At 40.7% G+C, this 14,854-nt stretch overlaps 1 protein-coding gene across 6 annotated transcripts in view; it reads left to right on the top strand.

Moving 5' to 3' along the window:
* pnpla6 (patatin-like phospholipase domain containing 6) overlaps nucleotides 1-14,854 on the top strand; it is a 225,509-nt gene that overhangs the window by 160,707 nt on the left and 49,948 nt on the right. For all 6 annotated transcript variants that reach the window (XM_059992131.1, XM_059992129.1, XM_059992134.1 and 3 more), the window contains 3 exons: nucleotides 432-588; nucleotides 2,602-2,718; nucleotides 3,219-3,288. In XM_059992131.1, the coding sequence (XP_059848114.1) occupies nucleotides 432-588; nucleotides 2,602-2,718; nucleotides 3,219-3,288 (344 nt within the window). The remainder of the gene's footprint in view (nucleotides 1-431; nucleotides 589-2,601; nucleotides 2,719-3,218; nucleotides 3,289-14,854) is intronic.

Raw genomic sequence — 14,854 nt, 5'->3', positions numbered from 1 at the left:
AGTGAATAGATGGGGATCATGGGAAACAGTGCCAGGTCAGTAGAAAGGGAGTGTAACAAATATTACCTGTTGAGTGAGATGCATCAGGATTTCTCAACAGTTGGTTAATGGATTATCGGAATTTTATTGCTTGTTGCTTGGAAGTAATTTCAGCAATTGTAAATTTTGATTTGCTGCCTGTTGGAAGCCAGCTCACAGTGTGATGGTTATTATTTCCCCCTGCCCCTTCATCTCTCCCAACCCTCTTCCACCTCACCCCATTCCCTCTGTGTCTATTCCTTCTCTATCGGCCCTTCCTCCCCCACTGTCCTTCCCTTTCCTGATCCGCTTTCCATCTCTTCATCTGCACTCCAACTCTCTCTCACTCATTCGTCACTTCCCCTCTGACTCCGCCTCTTTCACCACCACACCACCCCCTTCCACACACACAGGGGATGCTCACATGTTGGTGTACTGAAGGCCATGGAGGAGATCGGAATCCCAGTCGATATTATCGGTGGAACCTCCATTGGGTCATTTATCGGGGCGTTGTACGCAGAAGAGCGGAGTGCAGTGAGGACCAAACAGAGAGCAAGGGAGTGGGCAACTGTGAGTGCTCTGAACTTTGAAACTTATTTACTTATTGTCAAGTACAGGGATACTCATTTGGCACTTTAACAAGCAATTCATGGGTTCTAATGTAAGGAACAAAATCTTTTATTCCCACCAACGACTTTCCATAAATAGCACCTGTTAAGGTATTGAATTACCCAGTAGCTCTGGAAGGTCACGAGAGTCAGTCATGTAGGACTGTCCATAGTCAGAGTCCTGTTATTACCTCACTGCATAGTGATCTGCATTATTTCCTGTTTGATTAGTGAATAGCAGAGCATCTTAAATTGTGTGGCAGCAGCCCACTCCCTAGACCAAGGGTTCCCAACCTAGGGTCCATGAACCCTTCAATTAATGGTAAGCATTAATGACATAAAAATGTTAGGAACCCCTGGCCTGGACTGAGTGTTAGAGTAAACTGCAATGTTTCCCAGCCACAGACTGTCACTTCAGTGTTCATGTTTTAGACTCCCTAACTTTTGGAGAAAAACTGACTACTTACCCTATCTGTGTCCACCTCCATAGTTTTACAAACATTTTTAAAGTCATCTCTCAGCATCCTGTGTTCCAGTGAGAACTATACGAGTTTATCTAATCTCCTTATAACTAAAGTCTTTCGCTCTAGGCAACATCCTAGTGAATCTCTTCTGCACTCTTTCCAGCACAGCTACATCCTTTCTATTGTGTGGTGACCAGACTACACGCAATATTCTAAGTGTAGGTTAACCAATGTGTTGTACAGCTGCAAAGTGATGCTTTACCTCTTAAATCATAATTCCTGTGAAAGTGCATCTGTGTTGCCATTTTCAAAGAACTATGCTCTTGTGCAGAAGGTCCCCGTGTACATCACTGGTTCTGGGGTCCCTGCTGTTTATTGTACATGCTAACCAGTATTAGATGACCCAAAATACATTACCTCGCACTTATCTGGTGTCTCATACTGGCTTGGTAAACTGCCAAAATAGGCTTAAGAACTGTTCTCATCAAATGTGTCTGACTAACTCTCCACTTTGCTTTGAAGCATCTAGACAAGAGTGAACACATGTTAAACTACTGTCTATCAGTTACATCTCAGTGTTCAATACCATCATCCCCTCGGTATTAATCAGCAAACTTTGGTTGATTAAGTAGTGTCACAACAACAGCCTTGCACTCAATGTCAGCAAGACCAAGGAACTGATGTTGGCTTCAGGAAGGGAAACTTGGGAGAACACATGTCAGTCCTCAGTGAGGGGCTTAGCAATGGAAAAGATGAGCATTTTCAAGCTTCTTTTCATCTCGGTGGAGCTATTCTAGGTCCAACAAATTGACGCAATCTTGAAGAAGGCACACTGGGAGCTTTACTTCATTGGGAATTTAAGGAGATTTGGTATGTCAGTCAAGCAAAATTCCTATAGATATACAATGTATAGTATTCTGACTGGTTGCGAAACTGCCTGGTACGTAGGCTTCAATGCACAGGATCACAGGAGGTTGCATCATGGGCGCAACCCTCTCCACCACTGAGGACATCATCAAAAGGCACTGCCTCAAGAGGGTGGCATCCTTCACTGAAGACCCTCAGCATCTTGGAGATACCCTCTTCTCATTGATGCCATCAGGGAGAAGTGTAAGAACCTGAAGGCCCACACAATAATTCAAGGACAGCTTCTACCTCTCTGTCAACAGCTTTCTGAATAGTCCATGAATGCTGTCTCATTATGCCTTTTTTCTTGCGCTATTTGTTTTGTAGTCTGTAGTAATTTTGTTGTAAAACAATTTTCACATCTTTGTGACAGTGATAATAAATCTAATTCATAAAATCAATTGAAGATAAGGTGGGAAAGGATGACAAAGCTGTGGATGTTTTGTAGTCATAGTCAATACTGGAGCTGAGAAATACTCAGCCTCACAGCTCTGTGCAAGTCTACAAATTGCAATAAGTTCAAGAATATAGTTTGAATAAAAAAAATAATTCAGTGTTTCTCTGGTTACAACTGAAAACTTCACCCTTCCCTGTCCTTTTTACAGGCCATGAATTCTGTCTTTAAAACAGTATTAGACCTGACCTACCCTATCACATCAATGCTCTCGGGCTCTGCCTTCAACACAAGTATTGCTGATGTCTTTGAGGACAAACAAATTGAGGTAAGCTTTAAACCACAATTGGGACCCTCTAGAAAGGGTGCACAAGATAAACTCTTAGTTTGTTAATTTCAACAACCGATATTAAGGTTAGGCAGCTCCAGGTGAACTTGGTTCTCTAACACTTTTACGCTGTTGAATTGTAGATCAAGCTTACTTGGCTGTGTGGTATCAGCATCCTGTAAGTTTCCACTGCTCCTGTTGGACACCTAATTATTTTAATTTAGAAGATATAGTTCCATGAATCTTCTGTTCAAATAACTTCTGAAAATATAAGCTTATCATTTCTACAATAAAAGTGTACTGTTTAACAAAGTAATTCACTGCTGACGCACTTTTACTAACATCCAGTGTAGAAATTGTTTTCGTGGAATGTATTGTACTTGGAATTGTGGAAGTTCACTGTATGATTGCAGCTTAACTAATGGACGGTGCTTGCTACTAGAAAGTCTTGCTATAATTTTTAATAGATCATGACCATTTCTCCATTTACCTTTTCTCAGGACCTGTGGATCCCGTACTTCAACGTGACAACTGATATTACTGCATCTGCAATGAGAGTGCACAAGGATGGTAAGTATGTTCGCATTTACAATGCTGTTTGTTTCTGTGTGTAAAGGCTTTGTATCCCATCCATGAGTACTCTGCCTCCTGCCAACAAGATGCTCATGGCCATTTAAATGACCATGCAGGTTAGAGTCATTTTTCCCTCTAAATGGAATGGTTAAGTGGATTGAAGGAAGGTCTCATCAGGACAGAGGGACAAATTCCCTTGCACAGTTATTGTCTTACAAGTATCTAAAAGAGTTTTACTGAGTTGAAGATAAGTCAGTTCTGTGGATCATATATGGAGGCTGCCAGGGACACCCAGCTTGGTTCTTTTACATGATGAAATGCTGTCAATAGATCCTGGAAGCCATGCAAGCACATGAGAGCTTTACTCCATGAAAATCTGGGCATGGTAAAACAAAATCATGAACACATTCATGATGCTGCCAAATTATAGTTAAAAATCCAACTGATTCACCTACAGGTTAGAAATCTGGGGCCGATGTCTATGTGGCTTCAGTCTTCTTTAATTGAAAGTGATAATCTGAATATAAACACAAGAGATTCTGGAGATGCTGGAAGTCCAGAGTAACATACACACACAATGCTGCAGGTCAGGCACCATCTACGGAAATGAGTAAACAAGTGGTATTTCGGGCTAAAACCCTTCTTCGGGACTGGAAAAGAAGGGGGAAGATGCCAAAATAAAAAGATGGAAGGAGGGAAAGGGGATTAGGTGGAAGGTGATAAGGTGAAGCCAGGCGAGTGAGAAAGGTAAAAGGCTGGAGAAGTAAGAATCTGATAGAGGAGATGCACCATTGATGAAAGGGGAGAAGGAGGAGCACAGGGAAAGGTGATAGGCAGGTGAGGAGAAGAGGTGCGAGGCCAAAGTGGGGAATGGGAAGGAGGGAATCTCTGAATATGTATTTTTTTTTACTTAATCCCAGGATTTGTTTAAAATATTGTGGAAGTACAAGCTTGGAGCAGTTGTCTGGAAAAGCCTGACACAGAAGAGTGTGCACTAAAGAAAAACTGATAATTTTTTTCTTTCAGCACAGACCCCTTTTCCCCATTGAGTCCATCTTATAAGTGGAGATGCATTCCTACAGGATCTCTTTTGCATGTTAAGCCATTTTACCAGCGAAAGCAAAGTGACCCACCACTGTTACTTAACAGCTAATTCTAATATTAGATCTTGAATGGTTGTAGCTTGTACAAATGAAACAAATAAGATTTGGATATGATGTCAATACATGATTAGGTTGCCAGTCACAGATGGGTCCCTCCTTTGCCACACCTTCCAGTCCAAGGACATGCTAACTAATTTATTTTTTTCCCCACCTAAGTTTCATCAGAGCAACTTTTATTACATACCTCAAATCTTTGGCTAGTGATTTCCATAATCATGGGGTCTCCTGTACTTGGTTGCCTCTTTCTCTGAGCATGCATTTATTGCAAGTCCATTTTTACCCTAAACCATATAACCATATAACAATCACAGCACGGAAACAGGCCATCTTGGCCCTCCTAGTCCGTGCCGAACCCTTAATCTCACCTAGTCCCACCTACCCGCACTCAGCCCATAACCCTCCACTCCTTTCCTGTCCATATACCTATCCAATTTTACCTTAAATGACACAACTGAACTGGCCTCTACTACTTCTACAGGAAGCTCATTCCACACAGCTATCACTCTTTGAGTAAAGAAATACCCCCTCATGTTTCCCTTAAACTTCTGCCCCCTAACTCTCAAATCATGTCCTCTAGTTTGAATCTCCCCTACTCTCAATGGAAACAGCCTGTTCACGTCAACTCTATCTATCCCTCTCAAAATTTTAAATACCTCGATCAAATCCCCCCTCAACCTTCTACGCTCCAATGAATAGAGACCTAACTTGTTCAACCTTTCTCTGTAACTTAATTGCTGAAACCCAGGTAACATCCTAGTAAATCGTCTCTGCACTCTCTCTAATTTATTGATATCTTTCCTTTAATTCGGTGACCAGAACTGCACACAATATTCCAAATTTGGCCTTACCAATGCCTTGTACAACTAAAATGTTCAGCCTTTCCAGCCTTTCTTTCTAATCATGCTCCTGTTAGAGAGATTTGCATAACATTGAATGACAGGGATGGAACACCAGTTAACTGATATTTCAGTGTCTTATATCTATTGCCTCTATAAATCGCAGGTTTGAATTTCAATTTAAATCTAATGTTTATGAAAAGTTTCTGCATTTGTTCCTCTCCAAGCATTTAGCTGAATTCTTTGCTCTTATCCAACATTTTACAGGAATTTGCAAACCTTGTTGTGCAAACCAGTTGTTACATCAAGCAAAGCTGTTAAATTGGCATTGCTGGAGGGCACATTTGTATGATCCATGGGGTTAGATATAGAGGAGTATTCCAGCAATTATTTTGTATTACTGTGCAAAATTGTATCCTGTTTGAATTCTCTGAAAGATAGTTCACTGTTTGCACAGTGGTCACTTTTACTGCTCATTGGGTTATACATCTTGATGTTGCAGAGGCATAGTAGTCAGGAAAAGGATTTTAACTACATCAGCATTTGCTTTTGATGTAGAAGATGGCCTTTTTGAATGGTGCAAGCAAGCTTTGATCCTTTAAGTTTTAACTTACTAAATCCACCTTTCTGGAATGTGATTTTGCAGCTCTGGCAAAAACCTGTGCACATGATCCTGCTAATGCTGGTTTACTCACATGGAGTTTAAAAGCAGCCCAAACTTGGGACTTAGCTAATTGGTACAAATTAGACCTTGAAAATCAAAGTGCTCACAGGTAAAAGAAAAATTCTGACTGTAATAACAGTGAAGCTTTGTGTAGTCATGAAATCAACTGATGTGCAGTCAGACAGGTGTGTATAAAGCAGTAATGCAAGGCACCAGTGAAGAATGCCAGTGAATGCAGGTGTACCGTACACATTATAAGTGTCACTCTGTACAAAACACAACAAGTTGTCACTAACCAGTCAGTAGAACAGTACAGCAATATGCATAGACAGAGGTCCAGACTAGCACTACTTCCAGCATTAAAGAATATAAAAAAGCAGGCGAAGCTTCTCAGCCCTTCAAGGTGCTCTGTCATTCCATAAGATTACAACTGATCCAATTGCAGCACTAGTTTACACTCTCCATCATGTTTAATTGTCTTGTCAGTTTCCAAGATGTATTCAGGGACACCTCCCCATGCCTCTCAGGGTGGAGAATTCCAGAGATTCATGACCCTCTGAGGGAGGGAATTCCTTTTTATTCCAATTGTAAATGAGCAGCAACCTACTCTGAGACTATGTACCCTCCATCTAGATATCCCTAACAGGGGAAGCATCTTCCCACTGACCACTTGATAATCCCCCATAAAATCTAAACGGCCTACTCCTGCTCCTATATTTACCACCTAGTTGGTCTGCAACCCAGTGATATGAATACCAAATTTTCAACCATCAGATATAATTCTTCCCCTCTCATTTCCCTTTTCCCTACCACCTTTCTTACTTTGTGTTCCTGTTTATTACCCTTTAGCCTCTGTCTCCACCTTCACCCTCTTTCCACATCCTGTCCTCTGTCTATAATCTTGCACCGCTCCCTAGTTCTCTTATCACCTATAGGCCTGTAGGCCCCTGAATCTCACCTCCCATCCCCACCCACATTTTCTCATACAATTGTTTTAAGTTCCTTCTCCCTATAGGAGAAGCCATGATCTCAAAATGGCGGTGCAGGCTCGAAGGGCCGAATGGTCTACTTCTGCACCTATTGTCTATAACCCTCTGTTTCTGGATTAACCCCACTAAGATAAATGTTGTCTGCTCTGATTAGTCACAGTGTGTAGGCACAGAACAATATTAGCAGTAAGAACAAGATCAATCAAGCTAGTGGTTTTTTTTGGTGTACATACTTTTTTGTTGTTTAATGTGAGGTGTGAGCTAATCCAATGATTTCAGCCAAATTAGTAGACGTGCTTCCAAAAGTGTATACATATTCATTGTATCTCAGCTTTGAGAGTGGGCAGCACGTGAGTAATGATATCAGCATTAACAGGATAACTGATTTGTGTCAATAAGAGCCTTGCATGATCATTAAGTTATCATTAAAGTGGAACACTTGGGTTTTTTCCAGTTTTATTTGCTTTTTAGCCAGAAGGTAATACTTTATTTTTATCTCTAACTGGCCTTCAAAACAAGACTTAATGAATAAAAAATCAATTGGATAAGGTGAATGGAACTTGGTTTATGTTTAAAGATGAATAAAGTGAGCAGAATGATCTTACCTTTCAGTGGCTTCTGACCTGACTGGTGCCAACATTGCTCTATTACTCCCATAGTAACTTGATGTGGCAATTGACTTCCATTTCCAGATCTGTGGAGTCTGTGCTGGAAAGGTGCCAGACTAGGACAACATGTGACCAATCACCAGCCGTTAGCATTCCCTTTTCAGTCCATGTTATTACTCATCAGAGGGCATAATTTGTTCATTCAGAACTTTAGCAGTACATCATTTATAGCAGGTTCTATGTCAACAGAGCTGCTGCTCCATAGAAGGTCCCACACAGTCTCCCTAACCTGTGGCATCTGAAGCACTTGTACCTTCCACAACACCCTTGTACGTCTGCATCTCCCAAGCAGCCTGATTGATTTGCTTGTGCATTGTACATAAGTATCTGTGAAGAGCTCCCTGACATTACGGATTTAAAGAAAATCAGAACCAGGAGGCTGCATCAGAAGTAATTGTCTCTCATTATGAAGCAGGCGCATAAGAAATTATGAACTTAAAGGAATAGATTTTTAATCATAGACTCCTTACAGCCATTTATTATTAGCATGCTCTTGTACTTAAGATTTAAAAGTTAAATTTTCTCAGTGTTCCTCTTTATTGATTTTTTTCTCATTAACTTCCATTTATTGAACTGAAGCAGATGGAGCCTTAACAGCACAGAAAATTCATTCTGTTCTCTTTAGATCGGGTTTGCTCACCTGATATTTTTCCTTTCTTCTGGAGTTTCTGGGAGATCTTTTAACCAACTTTATTATTGGAGGATGGGTGCCTGCTAGCCCCCTTTGTTAAAACTCCTATCTGATTCTGTCACTGATAATAAGCTGAGCTGTACTTGGGACATTGCAATCCACAACTCTTTGTTCTGCCCTTGAGAGTGGAGGTTGTACTGTGTGTGTAATGCTCATTTGTGTCTTTGCCCCTCACCATTCCCAAAGCTTTGGTTTCCTGTCTCATTGTGGTGGCATTGCTGCATAACATTCTGCCAAAACCAGCACCAATTCATAACTGTATTAACCCAAAGTTAATCTACGGGTAACCTTTCACCCAACATTGTGTTTTTTTTTATCTTCCTTCCTTCCTCCTAGCTTTTGTTCTAAATCCACTGTTTGACCCTTTCTGTTCTCACATTTCCTTACATTGAGTCAAATGTTCAGCTTTACCTACCATTTACAGGCTCTGTAAAACGACAATGGTGAGTACTAGACAAGAATACAGAAGATCTTTTGTTGTGTCCTGTTTAAAACTGTAAATCTATAGTAGTTCATGATTCAATACTACATAGCCATTGTGATAACTGCATGACCTTGTATCAGGTATCAACCTGGTGGCCCTTAAAAAGAATTATCCCACATTCACTAGAAAATTAGTGCCTTTATCCTATTCAGTAATAAAATCCCAAAGAATAGCAATCCTGATTCACATTGTACATAGATTTGGTGCTATTGATAATAGCAGGCCCAAACAAGGTACCTAGTTTCTTATTCTTACAAATATGTCCATTAGTCTGATAGGTCATTGTTGAAATTCATACAGCATCGTAGGTTGATTAAGGATTTGATTACATTCTTATAGTTGGAGATTATTATTATTTTTATGCTTTCAATTTATTTTTAACATTCATGAATTATGACATAAACCTGCGTCCACCAATATTTTATAGAACTGAAAAGCAATGCTGCAGATGCTGAAAATCTGAAACAAAAACAGAAAATGGTGGGAACATTCGGCAGGCAGGAAGCATCTGCAGAAAGAAATAGTGTTAATGTTCCTCTGTGAAGGCCCCCTTATCAAAGCTTACACAAATCATGGAATTTTTCCTGATTTTTTTTTTTCTCTCTATTTGAGGAGTGAGTTGTCATGACTTCCTAGACTGAAGAAGCTTCAGCACCTACTTCTTTTACCATGTGTCATAATGCTCTTTGGTTCCAGTCATTAGGTTTTGTTTGCATTCAGTGATTTGATCCTTCAGAAAACCACCTTCATATAAATTTATTATCATCATAAATTAATTGAACAGAACAGTATCAAATTGAAATACAAGATTTATATTTTCCCTGTCTGGAAAATACAGGTTCACAGTTGTAGTGACATAGTCTGTACTTGACATCATCAGCAAAAAAATGCCATGGAGCTCAAATTCATTTAGATTAGTGGTCACCAACCTGTCGATCTTTGAGACTTTTCTAGTAGATCCCAAAAAAAAATGAAAAATAAATACACAAATACTGTTGAGAGATTGTTTCCAGGTTGTGGGTTTTAGTTCCGTTCCTTCTGCCCAGTGCGCATGCGTGTAGCTCCCCCCGCACTACACTGTGTAACTCAGTGGTCCCCAACCACCGGGCTGGGAGGAAACAATATGAGTCACTTGCACCTTTCCTCATTCCCTGTCATGGCCACTGTTGAACTTGAATGCACTCGAGGTCATCAGAAAGCTAAACGCAGTGATACCCTCGTGCTGGCGATCTCTGGTTGGCCTTGAGCGGCCGGCGGGAAGTGCCGTCGCTACTGGCCTGGAGCGCTGCCTCTGAACCTGTTTAGCACACCAAATGTTCATGGGGAACCCAGTGCTAAAATATTTGCAGGTGGCCTAATTCAGGCTCAAGTTTTCGTAAGTATCAGAGCAGCTACCTCACTGCGATCTACTGAAACAAACTTTTGTCGGCCGATAGATCCTACAGGGCTGGGGGCTGGGGGGGCGGGCCCGCTCCCTGTTACACTCCTCGCTCACTCTCTTCAGATTGCAGCCGCCACCCCCCGGTACGGGGACCTCAGGCCCTGAACTTGTCCTGTCACCCGACCCACGATCAACCACACCTGGCCAAGTCGTCTGGCGGCGGGCGGGCAGGAGGCTGGAGTTCGGGCCGGGAGGCTGTCTGAGGCAATGAAGCCCTCAAAACTGCTTTGGTACCTTGAGTCCAAGCACCCTGCAATTAAAGACAAACGCGTTGAGTTTTGTGAGCAGCGCAGGACAGAAGCTAAGTGCCGAGAGCCACGAAATTGCAGAATAGACTGGACATAAGGAACCTACTTCGAGTATCACTGTATTCCCGTCGTGTTTAACACCCCCGTTGGCGGGTTGGCAAGAATATTGTCAATATTAAACCGGTCTGCAGTGCATAAAAGGGTGGGTACTCCTGGTATTCATACATTATTTCTACTTCCGGGTTGCAGGGTTTTACTTCCAGTCTTTTCTGCCCTGGTGCGCATGCGTGTAACTAATTGCTCTGGGGTCGATCTTGCCTTGAACTAAGGCCGAGGTAGGGGATCTTGGGCTTAAAAAGGTTGGTGACCACTAATTTAGACAATTATAGAGGTCTAAGGACTGGAGTGACAGGGTACCACTCCAGTTCTGCAGATGGGATGGGGGTGGTGGATGTTTGTTCCTACAGAGATCTTGCTAATGCGAATTGTCAGAAACAAAGCTAATCTGGCAGCCTATGAAGGAAGCAGCCAAGAAGCCCTAAAGATTAAACCCAGTGTTCTGGCCGAGTAATTGGAGACAATTCCATTGTTTTTTTGCTGTCATTCCAAATTGACCATCACATTTCATTGACCGTCCAGGGCAATGCCCCAAATGGTGAGCTGAGAAAAGCTAAATTCCCCACGACCAAACTGAAATTCATGTAGCAGATAGAGACTAAATTATTAGGAAGGGAAAGATAATCAGATTGGAGTGCTAGAAAGAGTAGGGGTATACACTGCACAATTTCTACTGCAGATGGTCCTGATACAATCAGTGAATATTCCTTTAACAGTATCCTGAGGGGTTACTGAAACCGAATTACAATAGCTATATACATTATGTGGATACAAGACCGGGTCAGGTAGTAGGAAGCTTGCAGTAGTTAACTCACCTAACTCTCCAAAGCCTGTCCATGATCTACAAGGCTCAAGTCAGGAAAGTGATGGAACACTCTCCACTTACCTGGATGATTATGGATTAGCAATATTCAAGAAACTTGACATCATGCAGAACATAACAGTCTGCTTGATAAGCACCCATCCACAATAGAACATAGAACAGTCTAGGCCCTGTGGACCACAATGTTAATTTACTTTAAGGTCAATCTAACCCTTCCCCCTACATAATCCTCCATTTCTCTATCATATATGTGCCTATCTAAAAGTTTCTCAAAGCTCCTTTGAAGCTGCCCCTAGCTCCACCCATGGCAGGGTTCCATGCACCCACCAGCTCTATGTAAAGAACTTAATTCAGATACCTCCATACATTCTTTTCTTTCTTTTTTTCTTTTTCAATCTTTTTATTAAATTTCATATATATATAAAAAAAACAAAGCATGATAATGAATAGATTACAAATTCAATAAACTTGAAATTACATTAGTAATAGGATAATAATATCCTATTAAACATCAATCAACAAAAGGTACATAAATCAATCAAGTCTATATAAATATATATGAAAAAAAGACAAAAATAATCATCAAAAGAGAAAAAAAAATTGAAAATATATAGAAGAAAATATATATTGGAAAAAAATACTAAATTAAACTAACATGGGCAATAATAACAGTTTATAAGTATGTGATAGTGTCAAGAAAAAACTCCGGAACTCCATACCTGAACAAGAATAAGTAGAGAAAAGGATCTGAAATAGGCCAAATTAATTCATATGAAAATGTCGAATGAACAGTCCCCAGGTTTCTTCAAATTTAATTGAAGAATCAAAAATAGTGCTTCTAATTTTTTCCAAACTCAGATAGGAAATAGAGCTTATATGTCTAAAGATAAGCTTGCTCGATTCTACTCGCATATCAATCCTCAATGTGACAGATGTCACTTAGAAGTGGCTTCATTGACCCACATGTTTTGGTCATGTCCCACTTTACATAACTATTGGAAGGACATTTTTGATGTCATTTCCTCAGTATGGAATATCGATTTACAACCCCATTTTATTACTGCAATTTTCGGTATACCAAATGAAGATGGTAATCAGTTTTCCCCTTCAATCAGACGAATGATTGCTTTTGTAACATTAATTGCCAGAAGGTCTATATTACAAAACTGGAAAGAAGTAAATCCTCCTACCACATCTCAGTGGTTCTCTCCATACATTCCTCTAATCACCTAAAAATCATCCCCTCTTGTATTAGCCATTTCCGCCATGAGAAAAAAATCTCAAGTTATCCACTCCATCCATGCCTCTTATTATCTGGTACACTTCTATTAAGCCACCTCTCATCCTTCTTCAGTCTAAAGAGAAAGATCATTAACTCACTTTACAACTGATTTTTAGTAGCAACAATTTGTACCTTATGCAGAATAAACTGCAGCAACTCACCAGGATCCCATAGACAGCGCCTTTAAAGCCCACAGCCTCTACCAGCTGAAACAGAGGTTCCAACCTTTTTAATACCATGAACCAATACCATCAAGCAAGGGTTCCATGGACCCCAGGTTGGGAGCCCCTGAGGTAGGAAAACAAGGGTCACAAAAGCAGGGTAACACCATTACCTGGAAGCTACTCTCCAAGCTAACACCATTTTCCTTCTCTGTCACTGCTGTAATTGAAGATTGCTCTAGGTATTTGCAGGTAGTAGATGTGAAGAGTGTGGTCTGTGTACTTAGCTATGCAGTCTGTAGCCCACATTGAAACTGGTTAACAGAAAAATAGCTGATGCTAGAAATATGAAATAAGAAGTGAAAATGCTGGAACCGTCAGTGGGTCAGGCTGCATCTGTAGAGAGAAAAACAGATTAACGTTTCAGGTCAAAGACTCCTTGGAAGCCAAAATTTATAAAAACTGGTTCTGCCAGCTGGGCTAATTTAAGGCAGGTAATGATCATGATTGTTCAGTGCATTGTGCAGACAGGAAGGAGCAAGGCAGATTTTTGTGAAACATTTAATCTGGGACATCCACACCTTTCTGACTCCTACCCTCACCTCACTTCATTGTGTCCTATATAACCTCAATCTTCAATCTCTGCTGCATAAAAAGGAAGTGTGCATACTGATGGTATAAATCAATTTGTCAATGTTAGTGTTGGTTTAAGGTAATTATTGGAATGAAACTTTAGCACAGGAGAGAGACAATGGCTGAGTAAGAACTGGAGGAGGTGTGTATGGAGGAGCTCAGGCGTACATCTCTCAAGTCTGTGAGTGAACCAACAAGAGGGGCTTCAAAATGGTAGCACTATTTAACTCCAACCGCTTGTCCTTCTTGTCCCACACAAACAGGCTAAGAAGAAGCCATGTCATTTTGTAATAGTACCCAATTCTGTTGTCAATTTCATGTGTTTATTTTTGTAAATTGACCCATCAGCTGTGCTGAGTAGTGCCATGTCAGAACTTGAATTGTGATGTAGGTCAAGTGGGAACTGCTATCAGTAAACATGAGTGAGTGAGGTACCTAGAGACAAAAAACCTAACTATATCTTCAGGAACAAATAGTTTATTGCCATTTTACGGACTAAGCATTTATCACTTAAAAGAAAATTGGCAAGTTCCTGATGGAATACCTCTTATCCAACAGCGACAAGAAGATAAAGCAAGTAACTAGATCAGCATCAACAACGGATGAAGAAATTTTTGGAAGAGAAGCACCCTTTGTGTAAGGGATAAGCTCAAATAATATCATGGACCTCTGAGCAAGATTCAAATAATAATTATTGTGGTCCAATCATCTCATCTGGGCTGAAGGTGACCTATATAACAACCTAAATAGAAATCAGATTTTAACTTCCTGGTGCTATACATGCTGAACAGAAAACTCAGTCCACAGAAAGATACAGGAAATCTCCAGTAATGCTCAGTAGTTGCTGATTGGTACTGATATATCACCTCCTAGGGCAGAAGGATGAGGAGTTGGGGCAGAGCAAGAAGGTATGAAAGTTTGTGGAGATGTGATAAAGCAGGCAGAGTTGAAGGGAGTATCATCTCTCTTGGGTAGTCTGTTGGTTCTGTCAGTGGTAATTTGGGAAACTGTATGCTTCTTTCGTAAATTGCACTAGCCTTCTGTGTGCTTGCCAACCAAATGTTCCTTCTCCATGTTGAGCAAAGATGGGCCAGAATCTTCCCCGTTTCATTGGGAGTGCTATAGTTCTTCAAGAAGGATTTGAGAACAACAATGAATAATTTCCCTCATCTGCCTAATGATCTCTTGGAGTTTGAAATTGTGTTTGCTTCACGAAACGGGTGTGAACCTGCAAGTGACATGGTCTGCTTATTGGGTTTGACACTGGAAGTGTTGGCCTGAGAGAGAGTACTGATACTTGTACATTTAATCTGTCAATGAATTTGAGAATTTTGCAGAGACATCCTTGAAGAGATTTTTTTTC

This window comes from Hypanus sabinus, chromosome 16, assembly GCF_030144855.1.
Source record: "Hypanus sabinus isolate sHypSab1 chromosome 16, sHypSab1.hap1, whole genome shotgun sequence".
Classification (NCBI taxonomy): Eukaryota; Metazoa; Chordata; class Chondrichthyes; order Myliobatiformes; family Dasyatidae; genus Hypanus; species Hypanus sabinus.
Note: the sequence above shows the minus strand (reverse complement) of the source record. Positions and strands in the feature narration are given on the sequence as shown.